This window comes from Engraulis encrasicolus, chromosome 20, assembly GCF_034702125.1.
Source record: "Engraulis encrasicolus isolate BLACKSEA-1 chromosome 20, IST_EnEncr_1.0, whole genome shotgun sequence".
Lineage (NCBI taxonomy): Eukaryota > Metazoa > Chordata > Actinopteri > Clupeiformes > Engraulidae > Engraulis > Engraulis encrasicolus.
The window spans coordinates 36,420,598-36,438,816 of NC_085876.1; the positions used below are offsets into that span (position 1 = coordinate 36,420,598).

The following is an 18,219-nucleotide window of genomic DNA, read 5'->3' on the forward strand; positions in this document are numbered from 1 at the left end:
TCAGGTTCAAAACTTCAAATCACATCACATGTGGAAAGATGCATATCTGTTATCTGAGAAGTGACAGAGTATGGCCTTCATGTTATTTTGATCTCCTTTTCAATTCATATTTAGATGTGCGCTTGTAAATTCTCTAAAGCACAAAGTGTTATGTGTGTTGATATGTGTATATCCGCCCAAGCTTGTTCATCACCAGAGAGAGCGAAAGGACAAGAGAGGGGAGAGAGCGAAAGATGGTGATCTCATCGAAGATCCAATTTGCTTTAAGCTGAGATGTCATGGAGCGGTTAGTTTTCTGTTCCTCAGCTCCTAGAGCCTACAAAAGTGTGTGTGAACAGCGAGAGATCTACACACCCCATGGGTATGTCATACAGACTTACTGCTCACACGCTTTAAAAAAATAGCAAAAACAAAAAAGCTGTGCTTCCATTTGTATGTAAAAAGTAATCTTTTTTAAGAAATGCATTCAAAACACAGTATGTACATAAAACATAAAACATAGAAAAACATCACGTGTTACATTCACACATACAGTACATGCATTATGCTCCCACACATTAAAGTGAAATGTATACAATAAAGTGAACATTTTCAACACCACACACCCTGGAAGAGCACCTGGAATTACAAACTATTCTCAGAACAGTAGAAAAAAATCCACCGTTTATGGGGTATCATATGTACATTAAAAATAGACCCCAACAGACAAAGAAACTATGTGAGTGGCCCTTTTTAAAAGCACTCCCTTGTGGTAGTTTAATAACGTTCACAGTTCAAATATTTACATAGGCCCCCATTTTGCGACTCTTCACCCTCCATCACTTAGGATATAGGATATAGGACACTCCTTTTCATGTATTCAGCACTTTAAAAAAAAACTCCTTCAAGTCTGTCCGCGTCAGCCAGTGTTGGTACTAAAGTGCTACAAGAGCCCACTGTGAAGGCAAGGACAGCCATCATGAAGCCAGGAGACACATGAGGGGATTGCCACCACTTAGTCGTGGATAATAAGGTGCTCGGCTAATACCAGGTCCTACAGGGTCCCCGTGTAAAGATAGCGAATCCTATTAGCAGTAAATGGTGACTCTTATAGCAATGGCAGGACACGCTCCCTCCCAATGCCACTCCGGGTGTTTTAGCTTATTCTTCTCCTCTCACTCTCTGCGATTGGTGTTTGTTAGTGTTGAATTGTCATTCTTTATCCTCAATCATTATCCTTCATCAGTAAAAAAAAAGAGCTTTTTTCCCCAGGCCTGTCGACTCGCGCTGCACGGCGGCCATTTTGTTTCAGGCTGTGTGTAGTCAGTGGCAAGGGTCAAATGGGTATTTGGTGACCCCACCATGCAACTCCACCACAGACTCCATCCATGTGATGATGTCCCCGGTGAGGTGGGATCGGCAGGAAGCCTGGTTGTTGATCTCCTGTGGCGTCAGCACGCGCGACCACAGCTGCAGATCGGACATCTCGCCCACGAACGACTGGGTGGCGTCAAACCGTCCACCGAGAGTGTCCTGCAGCGCAGACAAATAAAAGGGACTTTAGTAAATTGGTGTATATTTGCAATGTAGCCCCATACTGCACGCCGTACCATCTGAGGCACGCTGTAATAGTCATTGAAAGATTAATTACCATAGTACTACTCTACTATGACATAACACTGGGCCTTTAGTAATGCACTACAACTCGGTCATTGCCATTCTGCAACAAATATACAGTATAATGCCGTGTTAAATTTGGTTCCTATTCCATTAATTAGTTAACAACATGTAAAACAACATGTAACATTATGTACTGGGTACTGGCTGCACTGTAGGCCTATATTAGGGTTAGGGTTAGGTCTATATCAGGGAACATAGGGCCGACATAATATTACTGATTCATGTACAGGCTCTAAAAAGAAACCGTAAAATAAAGTATTTTCACATTTCAGTGCACTGTGTATCTTTTCAGCACTTTAGGAGTAAATTAGCATTCTGAATAGTTTGACATCGACAAAGACAGTTATGTAACACTCTCCTGCACACTGAGGAGTGGTCCTTCCTTTCAACTCTGACATCTGACAGCTCTGACGCTCCCACCTTTAAGAGTGTACCGTCACACCGGTGCGACGGGAATGTTCGGCAGTGAAAGTTCTATAGAATTCTGGGCGTCATTCAATACAATATGGAATTATAGAATCTTGCATTGTTATAGAACGCATTCTTTTTATAGAATGCTCAAAAACCCACACTCTTAAATGTTAAACCAGTGATAAGAAGTGTGCAATGTACCTGGAACATTGCCTCCTGTACTGTGACTTGCTTGACGACTGTGTCAATAGTTTTTAACCCTAGAATAAGATTTCAAACCTAAACTAAGGCTTCTACAATATTGGTAGGATTGTCGTCCCCGGTAACATGGCGACACAAACAAAATGTAATCCCTCCCATATACTGTACATGTTGACATGAGAGATTCATGTTGTCATGTTTTGACAGTAGCCATATCTGTATCAGTAGTTTTTAATTCTACATTTTAATCCTAAACAAATAAGTCATTAGCAACATTTTGGCAGGATTGTGGTGTACCCAGTCAGGGACATAAAGCCTGGTTGCATGAGAGAAATTCATGTTGTCATGTTTTTGACACTCATATTCTATCCGCATCTGTATGCCAATCGATCATCCCTAAGCCAACACAGCAGGTGCCGTGTTTTGTGAGTGAAGGGATGTCACACATATTGGTCAAGGCTATGCATTCAGGAGTAAGGTCCCTTTAAAATGTCAAACACATGTCAACATCTCTATCTGAACGTGTCACTAGCAGCTGTCAGGTTCTGACAGCAGTCATGAATTACAGTGAAAAATTACACCCTCAAATGTGCTCTCGGCTGTGAATGAATGCACACGCTGATTCATGCTAGCTGTCATACTGTAGCACATGCATGGTGAACTGCTCGTTTGTTTTCAGGTATCTTCTTCACAAATTTCATTAAATTACTGACACAATCCTTCACAAAGTCCCTTTATTTTTTAAAACATACTTTCTGCTAATGAATAGTGGCACCTTTACTGTTGCAGTTTAACTACCAAGGGGAGAGTGAGTATTCATTTTGGTGGAGCCTTTTAGATTTCCATATAGGGCCCAAGGCATTTTGTTCTTAGGTAGGCTACCTTGTGCCTTAGCGCTGGTGGTGCCTTTGTTGCAAATGTTTATCCACACAAAGTGAGTTTTTTTCCTCATGCGCATTACCAGTTCAATTCAGTTCTGCAAAAATCTGTCTGTCTGTATGCTTATTATGTCTGTCAATCATCACATTTTTACTACAACAACAACAACAACAGTTAACTTGTAGAGACTACAGTTCAGTGCACTGGACATATTCTATGAACCCTGTAGGCGGAGATACTGTACTTGAACCTGCCTACCTGTACCTCTTCGCCAATATTAACGGTGCAGTATGAAATATTTTTATCAGTTTATTTCCACAATTCGTGCTGACCATTCAGTAATGTTACCTTTTCATGACTACTTAACATCACCATCAAATTTTAAGTATTCAATATGACTTATGTTATATTATATATCGCTCTTTTCATACATAAAAGCTGGATCTTCTCCATATGTGTCATTTGACAAAACGTAATTGACTTTGGTCAAACTGGTAAATATGAGATTATTAATTAGAACATTTTCATAAAAAGATCAAATTTAGCAATAGACAGCACTCTTTGTGCTGCATTGAAAGAATATTGCAATACCTATGCTGGCCACAATCCTACATACTGCATATTTAAGGCTGTTATAGTAGCTTGTGTTTATGTGTAACTACCAGGAGAGGTAGTTTTTAAAGGAGCTTTTTGGATTAGGGCCCAAGGCATAATAGTTTTACCTTGTGCATTAGAGGTGCCTGTGCCTCTGCTGTGAATTGAGGTATGGCGAAAACTAATATGGATCGTAATTAAAATATTTGTCCACACAAAGTGAGTTTTTTTTCTCATGCGCATTACCAGTTCAGCTCAGTGAATATGTCTGTCTGTCTGGTTACCAAGACATTCATTACATTTTTTATAAAAAGGGACAGTAAAAAAAACAAGCCCCCTGGACAATTTATGCAGCTAACATTATTCTGGAGCTGCTTGGCCCACTGCCACCTTGATGTACTGTTCACAGTGCACAGTGGAGGGTGGAGGCACTCTATGAATCCTGAAGGAGGAGGAGATACTTTTACCTGCTCTTGGCCGAGGATGAAAACTCCGCCGGGTTTGATGGGGTGCCAAGCTGAGAGGCTCTCTCCCGCGCCCCTCTTCACACCATCCTGGTACGCCTCCCACACACCGTCCCTCGTGGACCAAGTAATGCACAAGTGGTGCCATTTACTGTCAGTTATGGACAGAGGCAGAGTCACCGCCTGGAGGCAAACAAGGAGAGAGAGAGAGAGTGAGAGTGTGTGAGAGAGAGAGAGAGAGAGAGAGAGAGAGAGAGAGAGAGAGAGGGAGAGATGATGAGAATTAAATCAATACACAGAGGGATGAAACTGGTAGAGAAGGAGGAATGCAGAAAGAGAGTGAGAGAAAGAGAGTGAGAGACTGAGATAATTTCAGGCTGAGTTTTTTCAGGTTGTGTTTTTTCCTTCTTTTTTGGACCACTTTTATAGCAGACAGGCTATTAGGCTAACAAATTATCAACAAAAGAAAACTTGCTTGCTCTGGAGGACTGAATCGTGACACTGGATGTCACAAAGGTACTGTTTTTTTTTTAAGAACGGGGAGGGGGTGACTTGTATTGGACACAAGTCAGGGGTGCATCAAAAAAAGGTTAAGAACCATTGCTGCAGCATGATAGTTTGGAAACTGGGACTTGTCATTGAAATTTATGATTCAAGAACTCTTAACGACCATATTGGATAGGACTTGCTTCCAAAATCCCTGGCTGAAAAAAACCCCATACGGCATTACATTCTTGAGGGAGAGATAGAAGTACTATAAAAGGATAATGAGCACTGGCACTGAAACTTGGCTGTCTTCATGTCATTCCAGTTTCTCCTACATCAAACAAATTAGTGTAAGCACAAAACAAAGCAACCTGATCAGCCTTCCGAGAATCAGAATTAGGTTGTGTAGACTAGAGGCTCCAATGACGGAGGTGATCTACTACGCACAATGTTTATGCTCTGACCGTGACCCTAATCTTTTAACATGGAGAAGGTAAGCAAAGTCAGAAGGTCAATCACGCTGAATATTTTCCAAAACTTGACACACTTTTCTTTGAAAGTTGTTTTGACTGGCCTCCTGCATTGTGTGATCTACGCACAATGTTTATGCTCCGACCGTGACCCTAATCTTTTAACATGGAGAAGGTAAGCAAAGTCAGAAGGTCAATCACGTTGAATATTTTCCAAAACTTGACACACTTTTCTTTGAAGGTTGTTTTGACTGGCTTCCTACAGTAAAGCCACTCATCACCACGAAACCCGCCATCCTTAATTAATTAATCGTCAAGGCAGACAAAGACCTACACCCACTCACAGGATTAAATCTGTAGGAGCCGCACGACACAGTCTGGCAAGCAATCCTCTCATGCAACACTTCATGTCTGGACTTTTTTATATTGAGAAATGTTTTCTTCCTAGAGATTCCCACTGTGCTGAAGTTTAAAGTGATTGGATCAGTCTTGTCACTAATGTCAGGTGAAGATGTACTGTCTGCCATTAGCTTGGCTTTGATCCAAATGTGGCTTCAATTCCACCACAGTTCACATGTAGCACAGAGTCAGTCAACGTCATTACTCACACCCATTTTCTGTTCACTACATTGCTCAAGCAAGACTTCATAAGTCAATGGAGCTGAAGCTAGACCAAGAGTGAACACATGCCACTGTGTTGGGTAGAAGCAAAGAGATGGGATGAAATATTTTCACTAATTTTCAAACAATCTAAACAGGTTACATGGTAGTAACTCACAACTTAAAGGTGATAGACAATGGAAAAATTGCGGAATTTAGAGGAAAAATCCTTTTCAGATTTTTAGTGGCCAAGCTTTTACTTGTCACACTAATTCTGAGACCAAACAATTGTCACTGCATAAAAAAACTGTTTAATATCTTGGCATTGTTAAGTCATTAGACAATACTCCTTCCATTGAGATGTGAATTTCGAGTCTGCACTAACCTTGTCATTGACCAGTAGTTCCATAGGATTGTTGCCCCACTCAATCAGCACCAGTTCGTTTGCCTGGCCAGGGACAGAGTAGGAGAATGGGGTGCCTATGCCAGGCCCATTGCCTCCCTTCACCCAAAGACACACCGTCAGGGCAAAGATCTCGTTCAGGAGCGTGCGCTTGATGCGGCCATACATGTAGTTGGTCCGCATTGGGAAGCCAATCTGGAAAGCATCTGGGCTCTTGAGGTTGGGATGGCCAGCTGCTGGAAAAGAGGAATGGTGTTGATGATGATACTTGCTTCGTACATATTGTAGTGTTTAATTTCTAATCATGAAGAAGCAGCTTCATTTCGATATTTTATGTATGCCCTGTACATATAAGCAGTGTTGCCAGATTGGTCAGTTAGCCGCCCAATTGGGCTTCTTGAGATGGCCGTCTGTGGGTAAAAACGGGAAAAGTTGGCCATTTGGCACTTTTTTCTGCAGTTTTGTGCCCATAGAAATCAATGCAATTTGTTGAAATTGGGTGGAATTTAGCGCATTTTGGCGGTTTTTGAGAACCTTTTGGGCGGGATTTGATCAGACACATCTGGCAACACTGCATATAAGGAAGCTGATAATCAAAGAATGTTGAACTTTGAAAGCAAACATAACTACATTGCTGAGGAATGTCTTTTTTTGCATTAGCTATTCTGAACACTAATCACAAGTCATAGAATCATGTGAGGGGGGTGGAGAAGCATAATGACTGGTTGCAAAGTTACTGTGTAACAGTGAGTCATAAACCGATGGTTAGAAGCTATACCTGGTTCAGTGTTGCGATGGAGTTGATTCAGAACCGAGTCCAGTTTGGCATGCGTCCCACTCTGCGCCGCTGGAGGTCTTGGTACTTGTTTTCCATGAGTGGCTAGAGGAGCGTGTCCATGGTCGTCGTGATGCGCAGTACCATGGTGATCGTCATGGTGATGGTCGTCGTGATGGTCGTCGTGATGGTCGTCGTGATGGCTACTGTGGGGATGGTGGTCGTCGTGATGGCTACTGTGGGGATGGTGGTCGTCATGATGGCTGCCGTGGTGATGGTCGTCGTGGTGCACATCGTGGTGGGGGTCATGATGAGTGCTGTGATGACCGCCATGGTGGTCATCGTGGTGGGTGTCGTGGTGCGGGTCATGGTGGGTGTCATGGTGAGTGTCATGGTGAGCACCATGGTGGTTTCCATGGTGGCTGCCATGGTGAGTACCATGATGAGAACCATGGCTGCGATGACCGTGCCGGCCATGATGGTGAGAGTCATGGTGTGTGTCATGGTGCGGGTCATGATGGTGATCGTCATGGTGACCGTCAGGGTGATGGTCGTCATGGTGACCACCATGGTGATCATCATGGTGGTCTCCATGGCTGCCGTGGCCATGGTGGTCGTCATGGTGGCCCCCAGCTTCACCATGGTGGGAACTGTGGTAATGGCTGAGCTGCTCCTCCAGCAAACTGATCCTGCGCTGCAAGAGGTCCTTCAGAGAACTGGAGTATGTGCTGGTCGAATTACGGGTCTAAAAAGAATGATAAAACGTTGACATGAAAGTCTTTTCAATAAACTTAACAAAAAGATAAGGTTTACTGAATGAGATTCATGAAGTCAGCTTTGCCAAACCTTTTCCAAAGACATAAAGAGCTTGGGAGACTTTGGGACCCTCCGCATACTACAAGGTAAATGTTGTGTTGTTTGGAACTGTAGAAGAGCTTTGAATGTTGTGTTTTGCCATATGTCCGCATCAGACATAGCACAGATAACGTGGCTAACGCACTATGATCAAATATTGTCAAAAGACATCAGATTGAGGTGATTTTGCTCTCCAGTTATTACCAAACATGCAAAATTAGCCCAATATGCTTTCAACTTTGGACAATTCATTTAACTATGGTATGGTAGACCTAATAATATGTAGTGAGTGCTTTTGGTTTGAAACATCCATTCTATGTGGACAAAACTATTTATGCAAGTTTCCTGAAGGCCAGCGCCCACGATGATCTACAACAGCGCTGCCGTTCATTCATTCAGTTTAGTTAGACTTTTAAAAAGTTTCAAACCAAAAGCAGCCATGACAACTTCATTAGAGGAAACGTATTTAGAGCCTCCATTTACTTGCTCATGTGAATGGCGTTTCATGGATATCGCCCAACAGCTCCACATCCAAAACAGCACCAAATGACGCAAAATTACCATGGGTGAGGAAGAAAACCTGTATTTACACTAAGGGCCCCACTGCAAATGGCTTTTAACCCCTCAGTGCAGCACTATGGCTCTCTGTAATGTCATAGCAATGTTGTTATGATGTAGTTAAGCATTTTCAGCAAGTGAAAAGGGTCGCCGGCGACCCCTGCTGCAGTAAGAGGCTGCGAAGGAAATATTACTGAAAGAAGGAAATATGACTGAAATCTAAAAATGTTCTATATCGGAATTCAAGAGAAGAAGGACCATTGCGTGTGAACACCATACTATCGGCGGCAGAGCAGTGTGACATTTTAAGCCCTGTATCTCCTTCGCCAGGCTCGATTGAGTGTCTCGCAGGAGATCTGGCTTAGGTTGATGTCAGTGCACACTGCTTAATGGCGTGTCAGCGCAGATCACACTAATTGGTCTTGACGGGAGCGGCAGCTAGCACCCCTCACCTCACCGCAGGGCTCACACACTCTACACTGACAGACTCTTATTTCCATGAGGTAGACGCCGGACACAAAGACACAATGCCCTGCGGTGGAGGATCCTCAAGTAATTGGGAATCCAAGATTTGGCTGTTTACAACAACAGCTATGGTAGTACACAGCAGGGAAGCCGACAGGGGAGGACAAAGGGGTCAGATGTCCCGGGCCCAGGGAGAAAAGGGGCCCAGAATTGGCTTATCATTGCATTGTATGTATTGGGTAGGGGGGGGGCCCATTCAGATGACTTTGTCCTGGGCCCAGCCAAAGCTGTCAGTGGCCCTGGTACACAGCATATTTTTTGGACTTACTTTTGCAAATCTAACATATGTTGACATGACATCTGGACGTAGATCCAACAAAAAGTTTGTTTCTCTGATCTCACTGATGTTTCTGATTCTGCATCAGTCTTGTCTTGAAGGCGGAAATCTGACTGTCAGCCTGGACTAATTAATCTCCCTATCCTGCAAAGGTGCACTGTGTAGGATGGTGGACAAAGTAGGCATCGCACCTATGCTGCTCACTGAAATTACACAGTACACCTTTAACTCAAAATAATATTCCTCCATATTTCCTATGGCCCCTACTTATTTATCACCAGTCACACTCATCCATGCACTTCAGACCAGAGTTGTATGAAGTATAAGTAGACGTTCTCTTACAAATGTAATTGCTAGTGGTATGATATTACAGCTTTGCAAAATCATACTACTAGTGCTGTTATTGCATCTGTAAGAGTACTTCTACTCCTACTTTTTACAACTGCTTCAGACTCACCTGCAGGGCCTCTAGTTTTTCCTTCAGAGCTGTTAAAGTCTTCCCAGTCTGCTCTGGGGAGAAGCTGTGGTGGCCCATGTAAGGCCCCTTCTCTCTATGGCCATGGCTGTTCAAAGGGTAGTGGGGGTCCCCGTGGTGGTCCCCGTGGTGTTCGCCATGGTGATCGCTGTGGTGCTCTCCATGGTGATCCCCGTGATGGGCTCCATGACTGTCCGTGGGATGGTGGTCTGTGTGATGGTGGTCTGTGTGATGGTGATCGGTGTGGTGGTCAGTGTGGTGGTCAGTGTGGTGACCATTCGTGTGATGACCATTCGTGTGGTGGCCATTAGAGTGATGGTCCGTGTGGTGGCCGTGATGAGAAGGGCCGTGGTAGGATCCATGATGCCCCAGCCCATGGTGGTCATCACCGTGGTGCCTAGGGCCGTGGTGCCCGGGGCCATGGTGCCCGTCGCACAGCGCCAGCTTGGCCGTCAGCTCGCGGATGGTCTCTCGCTGGTCGAGAATCGTCTCCTTTTGTCTGACCAGACTCTCCCGTAGGTGCAGAATAGTGGCTTTGGCATCATCTGAGATATGGTGCCCTCCACTACCGTGATCACTACTATGCCCATTACCACTGTGTCCATTGGCGGGACTAGGGGCATGGCCGTCTCCTGGAGTGAAGCAGGAGGGGTCTGCGTCCGCTGGAATGGGCGTGCAGACAAATTTGGGGTTCGAACCATAATTGAACTCTATGCCAGGCAAACTACCAGTAGTCCGTGAGAGGAGGAGGGCACAGAGGAGGAAATACAGTAGGGAAAAGGGTGGCGGGTATCGCCCGTACAAGGAACAACCCAGAAAACACTGGGAATGAGAAAATGGGGTTGCCCAGGGCAACAAAGGGATTCTAGAACCCCTGGTGGTCATTGTCACCTGTTGCGTCCTGCTTCCTCCCCACTGGACACGTCAGCCCTTACCTCTTTATGTGTGGTGGGATGCTGACCATGAGCCCATGGCATGGAGAACAACCAGCCGGTAGCAGGACATGACGCAAACCACAAAAACAAACTCCTTGTAAAATCCCAACAGCAATATTAAATCCACACGACAGGTTTAATTAACTCTCTCTCGTAATTACTCCTCAGTGAATCACCAATGGTGCTCCATGGAAAACCAGTGTGAAGAAGAGAAAAAGTCCAGAAACTCCCAGATCACTTGTCATGCCACTGTGATTTATCGCCGCTGCCGGGATTGTGGCTGACGTCCTTGCTGCTGCTCTTTGTTTCCTCTGCAGCTTCCCTTGAATCAATGGCTGTCAGTGTCTGTGTGTGTTGTTGGTCCTGCCAAACTGGATCACCTGTGTTTGGCGGCCGCTGTAATCCCCGTCAGTTCCGGCTCACAGGGCGACCGGCGAGGACAGCGACCAGGACTCCTGGGGAGGGGACATGGAGAGAGGAAAGAGGTGGCATGTCATTCCAGCTGGCTTGCAACGCACACCACACACACACACACACACACACACACACACACACACACACACACACACACACACACACACACACACACACACACACATACACACACACACACACACACACACACACGCAGACACACACACACACACACACACACACTGAGGACAAAGTTTCCTTGAATGCCAGTAAAGTTTGGCAAATCCCATGTGGTGCGAATCATCCATTCATGGTTCCTGTGTGTCATGACAGAGGCCATGTGCTGGAATTAAAACAAAGAGTCAATGCAGAGAAATGTGCAGCTGCAACTTGTCAACATTTGCAATCTGCCCTAGCCTGCATCCGTCCCGTCATATCCAGTCTAGCCATTACCTCACAAGTATTACTTTACTGTCCTTTAGTCTGTTCCCTGGGACGCTCTCCTCTGCAGATAATTGTCCTGAGAGAAGAAAGAGAGCTGCCTGATTTCTTTTTTTGTCAACTGCATGAGGTGTTAAGTGTGTGAGATCAGCGGTGGGAAGAACCAAAGTCTTCTCCAAAATGTATTGCATTTTGTACAGGTTTCCAGACTTGTTGATTAAATTGACAGGTACAGTAGAAGAAACTGATTTTGAACCATGTTTTCTTGACTGCCTTTTGATTTTTCCTTGCAAAGTCCAGCTCGAATCACCTCGGACGTCTCATGTAAGTTGCATGGTATGCACATAGTACGGGAATAATAAGTGGATTTGGCTGTAGAAACTCTTCCTCATTTCATGTAATGATTACTGAAATTCACTGACAAATTAATTAATGAATTGTTTAATTAATTGAATTAACACACATAACAATCCTCAATATGAATGAAAACAATCTATATTTTTCCATCTTGAGTCTGGTTTCTATTTGTCCTACTTTCTATTCACCAACCATTTATTTAATGCTCGAATATTTTTCTAATAAAAAAAAGATTATATTATTTTTTAGTCTTGGCCAACACTTATTCATCTTCAATTACATGGATAAGGTGTGTGTGTGTCTGTGTGTGTGTGTGTGTGTGTGTGTGTGTGTGTGTGTGTGTGTGTGTGTGTGTGTGTGTGTGTGTGTGTGTGTGTGTGTGTGTGTGTGTGTGTGTTCTTGTCCAACCGTCCTTGTCACGACCCAAGTTGTGGACCCCACAAACAGTTTTTTTTTTGTCACTGTTAAAACTGAAAGGGCCAACACATCTCTACTTCCATTTTTTGTTTGTTTAGGGGTTAGGGTTGGGTCTGGGCACAGTTTAATATTTATTAATAACTAGGGCATGGGCGAATTTTAGGTGTGGATGGTGGGGACATGCCCATACCACTTTTGAGATAAACCTAGCTTGTCCCCATCACTTTTTCACAAATATAATGCAAAAATAGCATACCCGGGCCGAACAATTCGCCATTGTAATGTCCCCGTCACTTTCCAGGCCAAACCTACACCTTTGAATTAGTGTTAAGGTTCATATGAATGTGAGCAAATGGAATATGAGTCAAGTATACGTTTATTTAACTGTATGTGTAAGAGGGAGAGCTACAGTCAGAGAGAGAAAGTCTGTCTGTCTGCACGTCTGTCATTTCTGGCACATCTCTCGTCCTTCCTCATTTGCGCTACCACTCTCTATCTCTCTCTCTCCCTCCCTCCCTCTCTCTCTCTCTTTCTCTCTCTCTCTCTGTCTGCGCACAGGATTGAGGGGATTGCCGTGGCTGCTGTGTCCTTAGCGTGTAAAAAAGTTTCAACCGTTCTCGGGGTATGGCAGTGCAAATTTTACCTCCATGCTAGCAGTTAACATTGAGTCCTATGAGACCAGCTTGTGGCTAACTGGTCTCATAGGACTCAATGTTAACTGTTAGCTTGGATGTAAAATTTGCACTGCCATACCCCGAGAACGGTTGAAAGTACAGGAGAGCGGTAAAACCCTATTATTTAACTCAAGGGAAGGTGTAAAATAAGCTTATTACCAAAAATGGGACAGTATCACTTTAAGTCTAATTCTGCTGAACCTGGAGCATTAGGTTTAGGGAAAACCAGAAGGTAATCATAAAACAAACAGAAATAAAAAACGGTAGCACTTCACAATAACCTTCCGCTATAAATGGTTAACTAATCATTTGTTGTGCATATATAATACTATTATAAGCATTATTAAATCAATTGTATAACACTTACTAAACATTTGTTGATGACAATAATACATTACTAAATATTAAACTAAAATAATTAACTAAAAATAGTTTATGCAACTATAATCAAAGTCTTTTTAGTTGGTAGTTAGTAATTTAGTAATACATTATTGTCATCAACAGATGTTTAGTATGTATTATACAATTGATTTAATGATGTATCAATGCTTATAATAGTACTATAGATGCACAACAAACCATTAGTTAACCATGCATAGCGGAAGGTTATTGTGAAGTGTTACCAAAAAACCCTACAGTCTGTTTTTCAAGTAATCCCAAAAAAATAGTATTACTGTTTTCCCCTGATATGAGGACTACCAAATTCTAAAATGCATCACCAAACAAAAGCAGAAAATAGAGAATAATCACTATCACCATCCCAGTTGTTTGTTTAAAAGTCTGCTGTTCCATAAATAGCCATGCTGCAGGAGCTTTAATGGAAGCGAAAAACTGAAAACAGGTTCTACAATACAGACCCTAACACCTTACAAGGGTTAGTGTTCCCTTTTGTTTCTATTCCTACTCCACACTCAATTCCCAGAAAATATGAGTCCTTTCCAATTACCAGTTTGAGATCAAATGAAAGAGTTTGATTAGAATAATGTTTTTGTCAGCTCACAACACCTAACTGAAACATATAAAATAGGCTATATCATTCATGGATCATGTATAATATAATGTAAAAATGTATAGTTGGAATGAGTTACGTATGTTACTGTTACTGCTCACATTCTTAAGGACATATGTAATGTTAAAACATTTTGTTGTTGTAGGGTGGAAATGGGTGCATGGTAGGCTACCTGGGCTCCCAGACTATTTGTAGAGACGTGCGAGAACAGATTTTGAACAGCCTGGCAGGTCAAACGCAGATCACACAAATGCATCAAGACGCAGTAGTTAAATGGGCACATTTACAGGCACTTGTCTGGCACTAATGCAATCAAACTCTTCTTTAAAATTAAAGAGTGCTGGTACAGCTGTCTACTTCATTGCTTGTAAAGTGCTTATAAAATGTCCATTACCGCACACATCAAACTTTAATCTAAAGGTGCACAGGCAGTGAATTCTCAGCAACAAACTTGTCTTTCTTGTGAATATACATCGTACTGTTAGTCTTTCAAAACTCAGCTCAGACCACTGTGCAGCTCAGGACACGTGTAACCCCGGGACCCTGAGTAACAGACATGTACAGTATGTGACATGTATGTGACAAGTAAATACTGGTAATCTTAATCTTCCCTGAGCAATGTCATCAAAACAAGCAGAAAAACAAGAATGTTTAACATTGACATCAGCCATTAAAGCCATTTCTAGTCATTCAGCCATCACAGCTGGTACCAGTGGTGTAGTCTACGTAGAACGCGGGTATACGGAGTATACCCACTTCTAAATTTCAGGGATTTCAGTATACCCACTTAAAATTGATTGATCCATTGTTTTGAATAGCACAAATATATACAGTATAACCACTTCAAAATCTCAAATATACAGTATACCCACCATAAAAAATAGACTACACCACTGGCTGGTACGTTATGAGACAAAATTATACTGTCTACTGGCATACACATGTATTTCTGCCTGTCTCCATCTATTCTGTCTATGTTTCTGCCTACCTGTTTGTCTGTCTGCCTGCCTGTCTGTCTGTCTGTTGTCTGTCTGTTGTCTGTCTGTGTGTCTGCCTGTCTGTCTGCATGTCTGGCTTTCTCTCAGTTTGTATCTCTGTCTCTTGGTTGGCCTGTGCCTTGACCTGCACTGGGTTCAGCCTGTGACCTGCATTGGGTTTAGAATCCCCGGCTCGTCTACGCCAACGTGCTCAAGGGTGGGAGGGGCCGTGAGAATGGGAGGAGCCAGATAGCTGGACTTAAGTGGATCTGGAGATTATCAGGGTGGAGAGAAGCAAGGCTGCCCGCCTCCTACTGAGCAGCTCCATTCTCACAAGCCCTCTCACATGGATGAATGCATGCGCATGTGTGTGTGTGTGTGTGTGTGTGTGTGTGTGTGTGTGTGTGTGTGTGTGTGTGTGTGTGTGTGTGTGTGCGTGTGCGTGTGTGCGTGTGTGTGTGCGTTTGATTGTTTGTTTGTGTGTGTGTGTGCAGTCTCACTGTCATGTGCCTAAGTCTGGGCTTGTCTAAATCTAAAGGGCGGGGCCAAATAGACTGACGGCACGTGAACTTGACCAGTACAACCAACAGACTACAATGAGGTGCTGAACATGGCGAGCCAATCAATTCATTAATGGTTTCATTGTGACTGTTGATTTCATTAAGTAGCTCCTCTATCCATTCTCTAATTGTTTTTTTTTGACGAGGAAGAAAGCAATTCAGGTAGCAACCAAGAGCTAAACAGAGGCTTACTGTTATGATTTAAACGTAGAATATTGCACTCACTAACTCTACACAGTGATGGCATTCTGTAGGTTTAGATTTTAGTAGGAAATGGATCACACTCAATTTTTCTTCTTTCTTGTTGTTTTCTTTTTATTTTAACATTGCAGGGACTGACATAGGTTTGACGTAGGTTTAGATTGTAAAAAGTTAATGGTCCCTTTGCACGGCCTACTGCAGGTTGCATCCATGTGCTCTTAGGATGATAGTTTGACAGTGAACTTGAGGAAGTTCAAACAGTGTGCTGTGGTGACTTTCATTTGATATTCTGCTTTTATTTAGATGACCTCTTAATTCATATTTTATGAGCCTTGATCCATGCAGCCAAAACACACGATTAGCCTATAATAAAATGTCACAAGTAGCCTACTCAGAAGATATTAGAGATATTAGATATTAGAAGCCAAACAGTTGGTCTCAGCTTAGTAATAGAATAAATAATAAAATAGAATATATTTAATTCGTCATTGTAACACATACAACAAAATTGAGCATTGCTTGTTGATTGAAGCCATAAATAATTAAAATTAAATGAAAAAGGATAGAAGAATACTTATAGTTATAAAAACTATGCGTCGGTAGTGGAATTTAGTGCAGTAATGACTGCAGGGTAAAAGATGTTGATAATATCTAGACGGCAATGACCTGCAGACCTTTTGTATGTACATATTCCTACTGTACAGTGTATGCATCTAAAGACCACACATGCTGTGTGAATACTGTACGTACAATATACAGTAGCTAAGGTAAGGCTACTTAGTCAGTGTTAGTCTTAGATGTTACATAATCCAAGCAAACAACCCTGCTGTGTTTTGAAAGCAGCACTAAGTAGTTTTCGTCTTCGTTCCCCTACAGGTCGTAAGTGGAATTGCATCACTTCTGGGACTACAGAGGGACACCTTCCTCCCTCCCCCTTTCTTTTTGGTGAAATCATAGCCCTTGGAGTCAATTATCAAAGTCAATTATGATGTGCTGTTCATCTTGTTAGAAGTTGAAGAACCACTGGAATAAGTTGGGGTCATTATTTTAGGGTTGATAAAATGAACTTGCATGGCTTTAAGAATTTTGCTGAATTGTTCGCTTTGAATTGTTCAATTTGCTGTGTTCGGCTAGCTGTAATTGCACAGTGTAATTTTTTCATTGTAAAACTATTACAACTGTGCTGGGTAATTCAGGCTGGTCAGAGGCCTTGGTAGTCCAAAAGGCTAACTCAGATGGGTAGGCTAACTCAGACCACCAGGGTAACTCAGACCATCAATGCCCAGATTACAAAAAAATTACAGGAGGCTCATAATAATAAAGATAATAATAATAAAGATAATAATAATAATAATAATAATAATAATAATAATAATAATAAAGCTTAATTAATTTATTAATTCAAGAGTCGATCAGGAGTTTGAATGGACAATTTTCAGTATCAGCACTTGAGTTTGGTTCAGAGCCATTACAATGCAACCTTGCTGAGTCAGTGGCACCAAGGGTCTGTTTTTGGTACACTGAGATCTCCTCAAACGTCCACTAACAAGTTAACCATGATAGCATGCAACGCTAGTGTGTTGTTCACATTACTCTTTTAGTTGTCCTATGTTACTGACATCTCAAATGTTGTCAGTATGGTGGGTTGGAAATAGTGGGACACTGCCACATCATCATTTGAAAACTATACTGAGCCAAGATGTGAAGATTAGATAGGGATGACATGAGGACATGGGCTCAGGGGCTCAGCTGATCAAGATGCTTCTGAGAATAGCTTCATCAATGCTACACACATGCTAAACAAAGACAACGCCACACGTGTGCAACAAAAAAGTCCTCAAGGGTCTTAGCAACAACAACAAAATCGTTATTAAAACCATACCATCTAGCCCAGTGTTTCCCAACCAGGGGTACGTGTACCACTAGGGGTACGCGAGCACACTGCAGGGAGTACTTGGAAATTTGTAATTTTAACAAACATATGGAGCTTAGTTACATTGGGATGGAGAAAGCGATATAGAACTTGACTTAGGGTGTACTCATGGCACAATGAAAAGGCTTGGGGGTACACAAGACAAAAAAGGTTGGGAAACATTGATCTAGCCTATCAAAGAGAACAATTCTATGTATATTCTTATTACATTCAACAAACTAATTGTGACTAACAAGTATAAGACCAAACTCTGAAGAAACCCAGCTAGTTTAAACATGAGCATTTTTGGTGTTATGAAGAAACACAGCCAAAAGAAATGACAACATTTTTGCAAGGAGGTTTATATTGCCGTTCCTTGCAGTTACTGTGCAGCTGATTCTCTTCAGAGCAACCATTCAAGGAAATGATATCTTGTAGACACCACATGTTGACTGCCAGAGTAAAAACAAAACATGTTCTCTTCTTTCCCATTTCACTTTATAAAAAATAATGTTCAGCTGCTGCAGTACATTGTGGACACTGAGGCCTTTCCATGAACTCAACTCACACAGATCCAGAGCATCTTATGTAAAGAACTTTAGGTTGGAAACCCAACAATTTCAAGCAGAAACAATATAACCTTCATATATTTTAAAGTGTTTCCTTCACACACAAAAACACTGTTATACA

At 42.5% G+C, this 18,219-nt stretch overlaps 1 protein-coding gene across 1 annotated transcript in view; it reads right to left on the bottom strand.

The window, feature by feature from the left end:
* Positions 1-1,302: 1,302 nt before the first annotated feature.
* Positions 1,303-18,219, bottom strand: part of si:dkey-14o18.2 (neuronal pentraxin-1) — a 30,195-nt gene continuing 13,278 nt past the window's right edge. The window contains exons 2-8 of the mRNA XM_063185049.1: positions 10,991-11,022; positions 10,037-10,454; positions 9,615-9,856; positions 6,946-7,687; positions 6,150-6,400; positions 4,212-4,391; positions 1,303-1,512 (exon numbers count right to left, since the gene is read on the bottom strand). Of these exons, the coding sequence (XP_063041119.1) occupies positions 1,303-1,512; positions 4,212-4,391; positions 6,150-6,400; positions 6,946-7,687; positions 9,615-9,856; positions 10,037-10,454; positions 10,991-11,022 (2,075 nt within the window). The remainder of the gene's footprint in view (positions 1,513-4,211; positions 4,392-6,149; positions 6,401-6,945; positions 7,688-9,614; positions 9,857-10,036; positions 10,455-10,990; positions 11,023-18,219) is intronic.